Genomic DNA, 13,960 nt, shown 5'->3' on the forward strand with positions numbered 1-13,960 from the left:
TTCTTTTCCTCCTCTTCTTATTTTTCTAGAGAAAGAGACTAACTGTGCAACTCTAGCTGGTCTGCAGCTCATTGTGTAGGCCAGGCTGGCCTTAAACTCACAGAGCCCTGCCTTGTATGGATTTTACTTGAGTCATTTTCTATGATTTATTTTACTAAAACTAGCTTTCCTAAACTTTTACAGAGGTGGCTTAAGGTCATTTTTCTAATTTCATTGTTCTGTACAACTTTCTCTTGTGTTATGTTTCCTCTACCCAGTATTTTCTCTACAGCGTTGTGCGTTGACCCAGAGGGAAGTGTTGGCTGTTTAGTTTTAAAGTTGTGGGGGTCACAGATAGTTTACTTAACACTTTTATTTAGCTACCAGTGGTTCGTCTCCACAGATACCTTTTTGTCCCCATTGTTATTGTATTTATTATTCACAAAGTTTGCTAACCTAGATTCATTTTTTTGTTTGTTTTGAAGAGTTTATTTGGGAGAAATTCAATATCTGTTTCCTCCATCTTAAGAGATGCAAGAATCTTCATTCTTTTTTTTTTTAAATAATTTATTTAACTTTATTTTATTGCATTGGTGTGAGTGTTAGGTGCCCTGGAACTGGAGTTGCAGACAGTTGTGAGCTGCCATGTGGTTGCTGGGAATTGAACCCGGTTCCCTGGAAGAGCAGCCAGTGTTCTTAACTGCTGAGCCATTTCTCCAGCCCAAGAATCTTATTTCTTAATGAATAATACCCACAAAGTATATTTCTTGTAGAATAATTTGACATCATTCAGATCTGCACTATAACTAAATTGCCTGCACCTTCTGTTTAGAAGAGATGTATTGTAGTTGATCGTTGTCTTCCTCACTTTAGTGACCCTATGGAAACGGAGGAGAAGACAGGCGGTGTACTGGGAGGGAAGACACCAGATGTGGTGAGTGGACCTTCAGTCACTGCCCAGAGGATTGCCGGGGTGGGGACGACTGTCACTGTGTAGGCCCTGCTGGGATTCACTGTCATAGGTCAGACTAGAATTCTGCCTGACAAGTGTTGGGATTAAAGGTGTGCACTGCCATGACCAGCACATTGTTTTAAATACATGATATATATTTGAGTTTTTGAAAGTTTTGTTTTGTTTTAGGGGGGTGATGGTTATGCCAGAGTCATTTTATAAAAATGGATTTTCTGTAAAATGTGGTTTTGAAAATTGATTCAGAGAACCCAGGTTCAATTCCAGCACCTATATTGTGGTTTATAACTGTCTGTAACTCCAGTTCTAGAGGATCCTATGCCTGCTGTGGGTCTCCATGGGCCACTAGCATACAAGTGGTGCACAGCCAATCCATGAAGGCAAACATTCATACACATAAAATAAAAATAAGCAAGTCTTTAAAAATAAATAAAAGCACTGGGAGGTGGTGATACAGGTCTTTAATTCCAGCACTTGGGAGGCAGAGGCAGGTGAATCTCTGAGTTCAAGGCCAGCCTGATCTACAGAGTGAGTTCTATATCAGCTAGGGCTGCACAGAGAAACCCTGTCTTGAAAAAAAAAATAGATAAATAAATAAAAGCTACCATAGAGGCCTGAGAGATAGTGCAGCAGTTAAAAGTTCATGCTGGGGCTGGAGAGATGGCTCAGAAGTTAATAGCACTGGCTGCTCTTCCAGAGGTCCCGAGTTCAATTCCCAGGAACCACATGGTGGCTCACAACCATCTGTAATGAGATCTGGTGCCCTCTTCTGGCCTGCAGGCATACACACCAGCAGGATACTGTATGCATAATAAATAAAATAAGTAAGTTAATAAATAAATAAATCTTTTTTTAAAAAAAAATAATAATTAATTGTATTTTTAAAACAAGTGCATGCTGTTCTTTTTCAGAGGATCTTAGTTGGGTTCCCAGCACCCATGTTGGGAGGCTCATAACCACCTGTAGCTCCCATCTCTGGGGGATCTAATGCTTTCTTCTGCACTGCACAAACATGACATACATTCACATATACAAGTAAACAAAAATTGTAAAATAAATCCTGGTTTAAAAAGCTACCTTGGAGCCGGGCGGTGGTGGCGCACGCCTTTAATCCCAGCACTCGGGAGGCAGAGCCAGGCGGATCTCTGTGAGTTTGAGGCCAGCCTGGGCTACCAAGTGAGCTCCAGGAAAGGCGCAAAGCTACACAGAGAAACCCTGTCTCGAAAAACCAAAAAAAAAAAAAAAAGCTACCTTGGGATGAGTTGTATTCTTCTCTAGAACTTGTAGTCTATCTCAGTGGAATGTGATAAAGAAAAATTATGTTCCTTCCAATGATAGTTGAATTTTCTAGATCCTGTCATTAAAATATGAGGGGGAAAGTGTGTATGTATGAGTTACATATAAGTGTGTGTATGTGTGTGCGTGTGTGTGCTTGACTGCTTTCATTGGTTTAAGGCTAATGAAATATAATTGGCTTAGTGATTTCATTAATATTTGAATTTTCATTCTTTTTTGTTTTGGCAGAGTCCAGAGCCCAAGGACCAGACACTGAAAATGATAAAAATTTTAAGTGGCGAAATGGCTATTGAATTACACTTACAGTTCCTAATACGAAATAATAACACAGACCTCATGATTCTGAAAAACACAAAGGTAGAACAGCTTCCATAATGGAGTGTTCTTTTATATCTTGTTGAAGGGTTTATTTCCTATAATCAAGGAAATGTTAAAGTTTTTGTAAAAGTAACAATGAGTGTGGCTAAACTCAGTGCAAGAACATCTCCTGAACATGTGTGAATGTGTCCCTGAATTCAATCAGTGAGTAGGGAAAACTCATTTAAAAAGGGAATTAAAAAGGATTGCGTTCCTGTTTCTGTGCTAGTCTCTTGTTGAGAAGTGTGATGAATTGTTTTGTTTCATTTTAAATACATTTTTATCTTTGTGTATTCAGTTGAACATAATAGCACAGTCAGGATGTTACTGTAGTTTATGTGACTGTATTTCCCCCTCAACCATCAGTCCTATGTACAGACTCTGACTTTGTTGTTACATTATTGAGATATTGATCCTAACAAATTTTAATTTTTGAAAAGGTGTGATTACTATTTAGTTCAGAAAGTTTCTAAAGAGCTAGAGTAGTAGATCAGTTGCTAAGTGCTTGGTTGTCTTGCAAACACAAAGACATGAGTTCAGTCCCCAGAACCAACAACAAAATGATGGAGGTGATTGTGCGTGTCTGTGATACTGGTGGTGGGGAGTCAGGTGAACCCCTAGGGCTCACTAGCCAACCAGCCTAGCCTGTTTGTTGAACGCCAGGCCAATGAGAAACACTGTCTCAGAAAGCAAGGTGGTTAGTTCCTGAGCAATGGCACTTGAGGTGGCATGTGCTCCCACATGAACACTCACACACACGCAGTAGTGTTTTCAAGGCAAGTAGCTCATTTATTATTGCTGTGCCCACTGCTCTCTTTGCAATGTACTAAATAAACCTCTTTCTTGGGAGAAAAAGGTTTTTATGTAAAAAGATAAATAGAATTTAAAAAAAAAAACTTCTCTCTTATATCCCTTCCAAGAGACATTTGTTCTTTTCTTATAGCTATATACTGTTCAGTGACTAAACAGTGTTTGATTTAAGTGTGTATATAGTGCCTTTTGAAACCTTATATTCATGTTTACAGATGGCAAAAAGATAGACTCATATAATTTGTAAATAAGTTAGGGCTTAGGAGGTAGTTCAAGAGTAGAGTACTTGCCTGGAGTGTAAAAAGCCTTGGATTATACCCCTAGCACTATAACTACATTCCTACATTGATGCATTTATAATTTGGTGATTGCCAGAGGTGCAGGCCAGAAGAGTTATAGCATTGCTACTTAAGTTAACCCCAATATCACAGGGCAGTGGTGGCACACGTCTTTAATCCCAGCACTCAAAGAGGCAGAGGCAGTTTGATCTCTGAGTTTGAGGCCAGCCTGGTCTACAGAGCAAGTTCCAGGACAACCAGAGCTACACACAGAGACTCTGTCCTGAAAAACAACAACAACAAAAAGTTACCCCAATACGTTGGAGGTGTTGAAGAGAAACAGAAATTTCTGAGTAGTTAACTGAATAGTATTATGGAGGAGAAGAGTGGGAAATCTGTAAATTCATGCTTCAAATCTGATTGAGCCAGGTATTGTGATACAGACGTAGAGTTAAAGGCAGACGTATCAGGAGTCAGGCAAGTTCAGGCCTGCTTGGGCTACAAACAAATCTGATAGTGACCTTAAGTTAATAGTAATAATACCACAAATAATACTATTTGATTTTCTTGTTTGGTTTTTTTTTTTTTTGATTGTCTTGTTTTTACAGACTAGCTATTTCATCTTTATATCAAGAATGTCTCCAGATTCATATTTTAAATCCCATTTCAATTGTTTTCCGATTTTGCTACAAAATAGGGCTTCTGAATGTGTGCAAGCATATGTATATATAAATACTTTGCCAGTGATAAAGAAGTCTGTACTTGTTTTTGTAGGATGCAGTACGAAATTCTGTATGTCATACAGCAACTGTAATAGCAAACTCATTCATGCACTGTGGTACTACCAGTGACCAGTTTCTTAGGTAAATATGCCTGAAGAATTCCACCATGGTGGATTTTTTTTTTTTAAATAAATTATCTGTCATATTCTTGTGTGTCTGGGGGTAGGGTATGTACAGTTGCATTTAGAGGCCAGACGAGGGTGTTAAATCCCTGGGAGCTGAAGTTACAGGAGGTTGTGAGCCACTGACTTGGGTGCTGGGAACTGAACTTGGGTCCTTTTGTAAGAACAGAAACGTGATCTTAACCACTGAGCTGTTTCTCAAGCCTGCAAAGTGGTTTTAACCAAGATTACATTGATAGTATTTCCTAGCATACTTTTAGTAGTCTTGAATTTTAAGTATGTTTTGCTTGTTACATATAGTTTGTTTTATATTTACTTATTTTAAAGTAAAATTAATTATTTTTATTAGTTGCCTGGTAACTTGAAGAAAAATTGATATAAATTATACTATAAATACATGATTTTCCTTTTGTTCAAAGTAGAATTATATATCATGCATTTTAAGAATTTTCAGAGCTGAGTGTTGATGTGCACATCTTTAATCCCAGCACTGGGCAGGCAGAAGTAGGAGGATCTCTGAGTTCCAGGACAGCCAAGGCTACACAGAGAAATTTGTCTCAAAAAAACAAAAAATTTTAGAATATTAACACATACGTGTAATGACAGTGCTTGGGAGGCTGAGGCAGGAGGATCACTGGTTGAAGACCAGTCTGGGCTACAGTGCTAGACTCTTCTCCAAAGAGGGAACAGCTTACTTAAGAGGAAAGTTGGGACTAATAATGCTCAGGTTGCTTTTTTTTCTTATAGAGACAACTTGGAATGGTTGGCCAGAGCCACTAACTGGGCCAAATTTACTGCAACTGCCAGCTTGGGTGTAATACATAAGGTAATATATTTTATTCTTTGTGACTGACCATCAGAAAAGAAGCCATTTTTCTGAGACTAAGAAGTATAAGTTTATTGTAATTCATCAACAGGTGTATGTCATCAGATCAGGTCAGTCCTCAGACAGGAAAGGATGAAATAAAGAAGGCACTAAAATAAGTGTATTCTAACAGAAATCCTTTTCCTATGGCGACTAAGAAGCCATTTTGTAACAGTTTGGCTTAGTTAGAGTTTCTATTGCTGTGAAGAGAAACCGTGATCACTGCAACTCTTATAAAGGAAAACATTTAATGGTGTGGCTCACAGTTTCAGAAGTGTAGTCCATTATCATAGGACATGGTGGTGTGCAGGCAGACACGGTGCTGGAGAAGGAGCCGAACGTCCTACATCTTTATCCACAGGTGACAGAAGTCAACTGAACTAGGCATAGCTAGAGCATAGGAGACCTCAAAGCCTGCCCCACAGTGACACACCTCCTCCAGCAAAGCCACACCTCCCAATAGAGCCACTCTGTGAGCTTATGGGGGCCAGTTACATACAAAATACCACACAGTTCAATTGAAATGTTGTGTCACCTAAGTTAATTTGGGAAGACATTGTAAAACAAAGTAAATAGATCTTGCCACAATGTTTTCTAACCAGGCTGGACCTAAATCTCTTAAAGACTCATATTTGAGTGATGGAGTTGTTCGGATGCAAACATGTCTGTTACCTGCATCAGCAAGTAGGCATTCTGTGGAGAAGATGATGCATCTGTGATCCTCTACCTTTTTCTTACCTCTTGTGACAGGGTCATGAGAAGGAAGCATTGCAGTTGATGGCAACATACCTTCCCAAGGATACTTCTCCAGGATCGGCCTATCAGGAAGGTGGAGGTCTCTATGCATTGGGTCTCATTCATGCCAATCATGGTGGTGACATAATTGACTATCTCCTTAATCAGCTCAAGAACGCCAGCAATGATGTAAGTATTAGGACAAAAACCAAATTTCCATTATTTGAGAATCTAGGACAGTGTTTCTCAACCTGTGGTTGCAACCAGTTTGATGCTCAAACGACCCATCACAGGGGTTGTATATCAGGTACCCTGAATATCAAATATTTACATTACAATTCATAATAGTAGCAAAATTACAATTATAAAGTAGCAGTGAAATAAGTTTATGGTTGGGGGTCACCACAACATGAGCAACTGTATTAATGTATTAATTAATGTATTAATTAGGAAGGTTGAGAGCCGCTGATCAAGAAAGTTATTTGCTCAGTATTTCAATGGATAGAGTTAGGATTTGGGAATACCAAAAACAGTACTTTCCACAGTAATGTGGGGGTTTGTATTGATACTGCTTTTGTTTGGGTTTTGGTTTCTTGACATAGGGTCTTGCTATTTAGCCTAGGCTGCCTTCCAACTCAGACATTCTCCTCCCTCAGCCTTCTGAGTGCCAAAATGACAGAAATGAATCATCACAGTTGCCTTTTTTCCTTTCTTCTTTCTTTCTTTTTTAGAGGTAAGTTCCTTTTCTTTCTCTGCAACTGAAAATCATGCTTTTGGGTCCTTTAAGACCAGGTGAAACAAGCAAGACATAGTTTTAAGTGTCCCTAAAACATGCAGTGGTCTCACTTAAATTTTATCTTGCAAAGTTATTACTGTATTGATCTTACTTCTCACCTGGTTTATCTATATCATTTTTAAAAAATGCAGGACGCCCAAAATAGCATATACTCTGAGAAATCAGAATTAATCATTGATAAATTTTTTTTGTTTTTGTTTTGGTTTTTGGTTTTTTTTTTTTTTCTTTCCCAGACAGGATTTTTCTGTGTAGCTTTGGTGCCTGTCCTGGGTCTTGCTCTGTAGACCAGGCTGGCCTCGAACTCACAGAGATCTGCCTGACTCTGCCTCTCAAGTGCTGGGATTAAAGGCGTGTGCCACCATTGTCCGGCAATAAGTTTTTTTAGTGTTATTCTTTTGAAAAAAAATTTATTAAGTAGTCCTGTTATTTTAAATGACCCTGAAATGTGATCTTAGACTTTAGCTTTCAAGTTCAAGTGAGTTTTTAGAAAGTTACCAGGGTAATGGCTAAATGAACCAGAACGCCTTAGTGTCAGACTTCTGTGAAAAAAGTTGAGCCAAGAAGGTGGTCTGTCTTGGCTGACACGCTCCTCACCCACAAGTTATCCGTGTATGTACACACACACGTCTTTACTTCATTTCCTCTCAAGTAGTTTGTGGACACACACAAAACAAACAACAAAACACTGGTAATAGAAGCCTCTTCTGACTGAAGCAAGGAGTTCATAATCAGAAGTATCTTAATGAAGATGTTGATGAACCAGCTTTTTGCCAGAAGCTGAGTAACTCTGAGTGACACATTACATATAAACAGGAGCTGATGGAGTTCTGTATGTCTTCAGGGACCTATTGTCAGGATGAACAAACTTGAAACCTTTTTTGTCCTTAGATTTCTCTAATTGAAAACATTAAAATTCTAGAGGTGGACTGTCATTGCTCTGGCTTCAGTAGCGGCCACACTTCAGTTAGGGGAGGGTGGGATCAGCCACTGGGAAAGGAGTTTTCCAAAGGAATGCTAGAGTGCTTTCGTCAGTGAGAGCAAACTGTGCATTGAAGTGGACAACCTCCAAAGCCTCCTTTTTCAGATGAATGCCAACTCTGTGCTCCACCCCATCTCTCCTACTTGACAACTGTATTTAGTAGGTGCATTCTTCTCCTCAATCCTTAGCATCTGTTAAACTGCCTCCTCCTGAGCCTACAAACATCCATAGATTTCACCTGCCTGCCTCCTAATCTTTCACTGGTACTTGCCTCTTAGTACTGTTCAGTCTTCCTCATGTAAAGTTATGGAGGTACCCTCTGTCTATTTTCTTTTCTCTCACATACTTCTCCAGTCACTATTTGCACCAGCAGATATCATAACTAAAATTGCTGAAGTTACCATGGAGCTCCTGATTATCTAATCTTTCTTATTGAGCCACCCTCTGTATATTTCTCATCAAAATATTTTTTGACAGTTGGGAAGTAGAAAGATCAAACAGTTCAATCAAGATCATCCTCAGCTACATAGTGAATTTGAAACCAGCCTAAGTGAGATAGGGTGTGTGTGTGGAACTGAAGTTCAGATTTTTAAGTACTATGTTCTAGATTATCAGAACCAATACTTTTTGCCCTAGATTGTTAGACATGGAGGCAGCCTGGGCCTTGGTCTGGCTGCAATGGGAACTGCACGCCAGGATGTATATGATTTGCTGAAAACAAACCTTTATCAGGATGATGCTGTGACAGGTAAGCATTTGTTACTGAAAACGACACACTTTGTGATTAATGTGATTTTTTTTTATTGCCTTTTTATAGTCTCCTTAAAGAACTCAAGCTGAGAAAATTCTGCCTAGTTTTGCAGTTGGCATTGCATTAGGCAGGATAGAGAAGGCTAGTATTGTCCTAAAAGTTCAAGGGTTTCTCTTGTTGAAGACAGAGCAGATTTTGCTCTGTTTAGCAGGTTTATCTTGTTCTTTTTTATTTATTTTTTTTTAATGTAGGCTTTCTAAAGGGTCGTGTGCAGAGGGCTCTGACAAAAGTAACTTTGCAAAACTAGGAAGTTTTTAAAGAGAGTTGTTTGTGTCCTGAGTATATTTTATGGTGTTTGGTGATAATGTTTAAAAGAAAAAAAAAAAGTTGCCATAATGTCTCTTTACTTTATAACAAGATTTGATGGTACATACTGTAAAGATTTAAAAGGAAAATAGCTATAAAAGATGTCTCTCTTTTTTAAAGTTGCTATTGGAAAGAGATGGCTCAGCAGTTAAGAGCTGATATTGATCTTAGAGTTCTGGATTCCAATTCCCAGCACCCACATCAGGCAGCTCAAAACTGCCTGTAATGCCAACTCCAGGGCTCAAAACTGCCTGTAATGCCAACTCCAGGGCATTCAACATCCCTCTGACCTTCTTGGACATGTGCATATATGTAAACACACACACACACACACACACACACACACACACACACAAATAAATAATAATAAGTTTTGTTATAGTTTGGTTTGGTTTTTTGTTTTTTGAGACAGGGTTTCTCTGTGTAGCTTTGTGCCTTTCCTGAAACTCACTCTGTAGCCCAGGCTGCCTCAAACTCAGAGATCTGCCTGGCTCTGCCTTCCAAGGGCTGGGATTAAAGGTGTGCACCACCACTGCCCAGTTCAATAATAAGTACTTTTAAAAGGTTTGTAAGGACTGGGGACATAACTCAGTAGTTAAAAGCACTTGTTACTCTTACAGAAGACCCGGGTTTGGTTCTCAGCACCCACATGGTGTCTTAACTCCAGTTCTAGGGAATTTAATATCCTCTTTGGCCTCTGCAGGCACCAAGCTCATATGAGGTTGTACGTACATACATGCAGGCAAAACACGCACACATAAAATAAACCTAAATTTTTTTTTTAGTTCCTACTCAGGAGGCTAGGCTAATGGTTGTTTTGATAATTGATGCAAATAGGTGCTATTTCAATTGGATATGTTTTATTGACTCTATAAACAAAACTGATGCTCATTATTTTACTTCTTACTCCAGGGGAAGCAGCTGGCCTGGCCTTAGGTTTGGTTATGTTAGGTTCTAAAAATGCCCAGGCTATTGAGGATATGGTTGGCTATGCCCAAGAAACTCAACATGAGAAGATTCTTCGTGGTCTAGCAGTTGGCATTGCATTAGTGATGTACGGGAGGATGGAAGAGGCTGATGCTCTCATTGAATCTCTCTGTCGTGATAAGGTGAGATCCTATTTGTTTTCTCCCCTGCAGCCTACATTCTTATTCTATAATATTTTTGAATGCTTTAATAGTCATCGTCGTCGTCTGTCTCCCCCCCCCCCCCCCCCCCCCCGTGGTCCCCCTCCCCCTCCAGGACAGGGTATTTCTGTTTTGGTTTTCAAGACAGGGTTAACAGCCATGGCCGACCTGGAACTCACTTTTTAGACCAGGCTGGCCTCAAACTCACAGAAATCTACCTGTCTCTGCTTCCCAGTTGCCAGAATTAAAGGCTGGCCTGGTCTACAGAATTGCAGGACAGCCAGAGCTACACAGAGAAACCCTGTCTTGAAACCCTCCCCCAAAAAGAGAGAGAGAACAATTCCTCCTTCATTCAGGGTTTATTTTCCCCATTCACTTTGAAAATTACCAGTCACACATGAATTGTTTTAAGGTTCATGGCTCCTACATTGAACAAGCCTGCCTGGTGTCTGTGCCAAACATACCTGAGATGTTTGTTTTCAGAGGCAGTTTCACTGCATTGCCCAGGTTGTCCTGCAACAGCTGGACTCAAACCTCCCACCTGCACCTCCAGGTAGTTGGGACCACAGGCTTGCTTCACAGTGCTCAGCAACAGTCACTCTTGGAAGTAAGTTAAGGATTAATTGGAATTATTCTTTCTCAGGACCCCATTCTTCGAAGATCTGGAATGTATACTGTGGCCATGGCTTATTGTGGCTCTGGTAACAACAAAGCTATTCGACGCCTGCTACATGTTGCTGTGAGTACTCTGATCTTTTTCAGGGGTAAAGTGGAAGGGGAAGTTTGCAGGTGAACAATAGAGGTGTAGATTGTCTACAGCATATATCATATATATGACCATCATCAGTGGTCTCAAGGTAGATTCTCATTCATTGGACACAGTAATGCATAATTCAGCAGTAGGATCTCAGAATGAAATAGAACAGTACCGTGTCAGCATGAATAGTCCCCCAAAACAGCCCAGTGTGTTTTCTAAAACTCTACCCCAAGGAGCATTCTCATTTGTAAGAGACAAGATCATGCGAGAATATGTGGTCATCCTAAAATAGGCAGATCTAAAGACAGTCAAGAAACCACGTTTTCTAACCAGTGAGATTAGCTGTAGATACTCTAACGGGAACATGCTGTATTTCAAGAGATTTCCTGCACAGTAAATCTGATGCTCATGCTTTCCAACAGGCTTTTCCAGTCTTCTCAATTTAGATGTAGTTTATTAAGAATAATGTTGCCAGCTCAAATAGTTTCCATTCCACATATAACTAGGTGAATTTCTTCTGTCAGCTTGACATCTTGACAATGGGAGAAAGGAGAACGACTTCACTTCAGGGCAGAAAGGTTTAAAATAAGACTCTTGTCCCATTTTATTAGCATTGGTGTTTGATCATTGTTGTTTTGTTTGGTTTTGGTTTTTTGAGACGGTTTCTCTGTGTAGCCCTGGCTGTCCTGGAACTCACTCTGTATAGACCAGGCTGACCTCGAACTCAGAGATCTGCCTGCGTCTGCCTCCTGATTGCCGGGATTAAAGGCGTGTGCCACCACTGCCTGGTGGATCTTTGTCTTAATTAGGGTTTTATTGCTGTGAAGAGACACCGTGACCACAGCAACTCTTTTTTTTTCACAGCAACTCTTATAAAGGAAAACATTTAGGGCTTGCTTACAGTCTCAGAGGTTTAGTCCATTGTCAGCATGCAGGCAGACACGGTGCTGGAGAAGTAGTTGAGAGTCCTGTTCTGCAGGCAGCAGCAGGAAGAGAGGATGACACTGGTCCTGGCTTGTCACCTCTAGTGACACATGTCCTCCAACAAGGCCACACTTTTCAATAGTGCCACTCCCTATGAGCCCTATGGAGGCCATTTTCATTCAAACTACCACAGCAAATATAGGATGAATTATATTGTAAACATTTGTATTTTGCTTGATCTTAGGGCATATTGTTTGGAGACAACACTGAAGGAATGCTTAGGTGGTCCTTATACCCACAAAAGCTATAATGCAGCCAAATTGGACTTAAGTATCTCTGAACCTTAAACTTCACCAGGCCACTGAGACATCTAAAGAACCTTTGAAAGGGGAATTCTTAGGTTTATTTTTTCTAAATTAAGGAAAGAGGCGTTGGGCCGGGCGGTGGTGGTGCACACCTCTGGAGTCAGAGGCAGGCATATCTCTGTGGTTCGAGGCCAGCCTGGTCTACAGAGTTCCAGGACAGCCAGGACTACACAGAGAAACCCTGTCTTGAAAAACCAAAAAAGAAGAAGAAGGAGGAGAATGTAGCTTGAGTTTTTCTGCCTTGCCCACAGTCAGGACAAATCTTTGTCACCCGCCAGTCCCACAGCTGCTCAGACCCAACCAAGTAAACACAGAGACTTATATTGCATACAAACTGTATGGCCGTGGCAGGCTTCTTGCTAACTGTTCTTATATCTTAAATTAATCCATTTCCATAAGTCTATACCTTGCCACGAGGCTGGTGGCTTACCGACATCTTCACATGCTGCTGGTCATGGCGGCAGCTGGCAGTGTCTCTCCGCCTCAGCCTTCCGCTTCCCAAAATTCTCCTCTCTCCTTGTCCCACCTACTTCCTGCCTGGCCACTGGCCAATCAGTGTTTTATTTGACATACAGTCCATCCCACAGCACTTCCCCTTTTCTTTTTTTAAAAAGGAAGGTTTTAACTTTTATACATCTCCAAAGCCAGCTTGGTATATTTGGGAATTTGGGCGTAGCTTCTCTTACTACTTCCTGCTGGAGGGGGGCGCTGTATCTTAAGGGGACACAAAGATAATTTTAGGATCATGGAGTAGTCCGTGAGACTGTATCGTCTGAGCCAGTTGCCTTGAAACGATTCTGGATGTTGGATCATCTGGGCCATGGTGTCATCGGAGACCTTTCAGGTGGTCTTGGCTGGTCAAACCTGATGTATCTTAATCTGGAACAAATCCATAGCCTCTGGCTTTCTGTAGAAACAAAAGCAGAGCCTCCTTTCCAAAGCAACATATCCTTACATCCAAATTTTGAAGTTAAGGTACCTTTAAAATACACATTTTGGCATAACTCAACAGCTTTTGCAATCAAATGTTTCTCTTCAGTTACGAATATCAAAGAGAACATAATCCAGATTCTCTGTGTGGTAGCCATCTTTATGTGGCTTATTTTTTATATTAGCTTGATCCTATTGCTTTAAACTGCAGCCTTTTAAGCCTGAAACGGCGCTGTGGCTGCTGGCTCCGCCCACTTCAGCTTCCCAACATGGCGGTGGTACATTTTCCGCCAGCTCTGGGAGCCATCAACTCTCAGAAATAGTGGGTCTATGCTTCTTATCAAAGCAGCGTGTAGCCCAGAAACCTCTTTTTGTTTTGTACTAGCAAAGGCTAAATCCACCATGCAGCTTAATGTGCCACTTGCAGAGGCCTCATTCCCGCCATACTGCAGGTCAAGCGCACACGCCAGGAACCTGCCAGTAACTCAAACCGGCAGGCTGCCGCTCATTTGAGAGAGACAATTAGGAACTGTTTTTAGCTCCGTTTTAGAATCTTTTTTCTCAGGTTTTAGGTGGAAACTCTTGCCAACACATTGGGCGCCATTTGTAGCTTGAGTTTTTCTGCCTTGCCCACAGTCAGGACAAATCTTTGTCACCCGCCAGTCCCACAGCTGCTCAGACCCAACCAAGTAAACACAGAGACTTATATTGCATACAAACTGTATGGCCGTGGCAGGCTTCTTGCTAACTGTTCTTATATCTTAAATTAAT

At 40.7% G+C, this 13,960-nt stretch overlaps 1 protein-coding gene across 1 annotated transcript in view; it reads left to right on the forward strand.

Annotated features, from left to right (window-relative positions):
* Psmd1 (proteasome 26S subunit, non-ATPase 1) overlaps positions 1 to 13,960 on the forward strand; it is an 88,871-nt gene that overhangs the window by 18,602 nt on the left and 56,309 nt on the right. Inside the window, exons 8-15 of the mRNA XM_006984197.4 lie at positions 853 to 913; positions 2,474 to 2,602; positions 4,465 to 4,553; positions 5,342 to 5,420; positions 6,210 to 6,383; positions 8,606 to 8,717; positions 9,999 to 10,195; positions 10,857 to 10,952. Coding sequence (XP_006984259.1) covers positions 853 to 913; positions 2,474 to 2,602; positions 4,465 to 4,553; positions 5,342 to 5,420; positions 6,210 to 6,383; positions 8,606 to 8,717; positions 9,999 to 10,195; positions 10,857 to 10,952 — 937 coding nt within the window. The remainder of the gene's footprint in view (positions 1 to 852; positions 914 to 2,473; positions 2,603 to 4,464; positions 4,554 to 5,341; positions 5,421 to 6,209; positions 6,384 to 8,605; positions 8,718 to 9,998; positions 10,196 to 10,856; positions 10,953 to 13,960) is intronic.

Source organism: Peromyscus maniculatus, chromosome 13, assembly GCF_049852395.1.
Source record: "Peromyscus maniculatus bairdii isolate BWxNUB_F1_BW_parent chromosome 13, HU_Pman_BW_mat_3.1, whole genome shotgun sequence".
NCBI classification, from domain to species: Eukaryota; Metazoa; Chordata; class Mammalia; order Rodentia; family Cricetidae; genus Peromyscus; species Peromyscus maniculatus.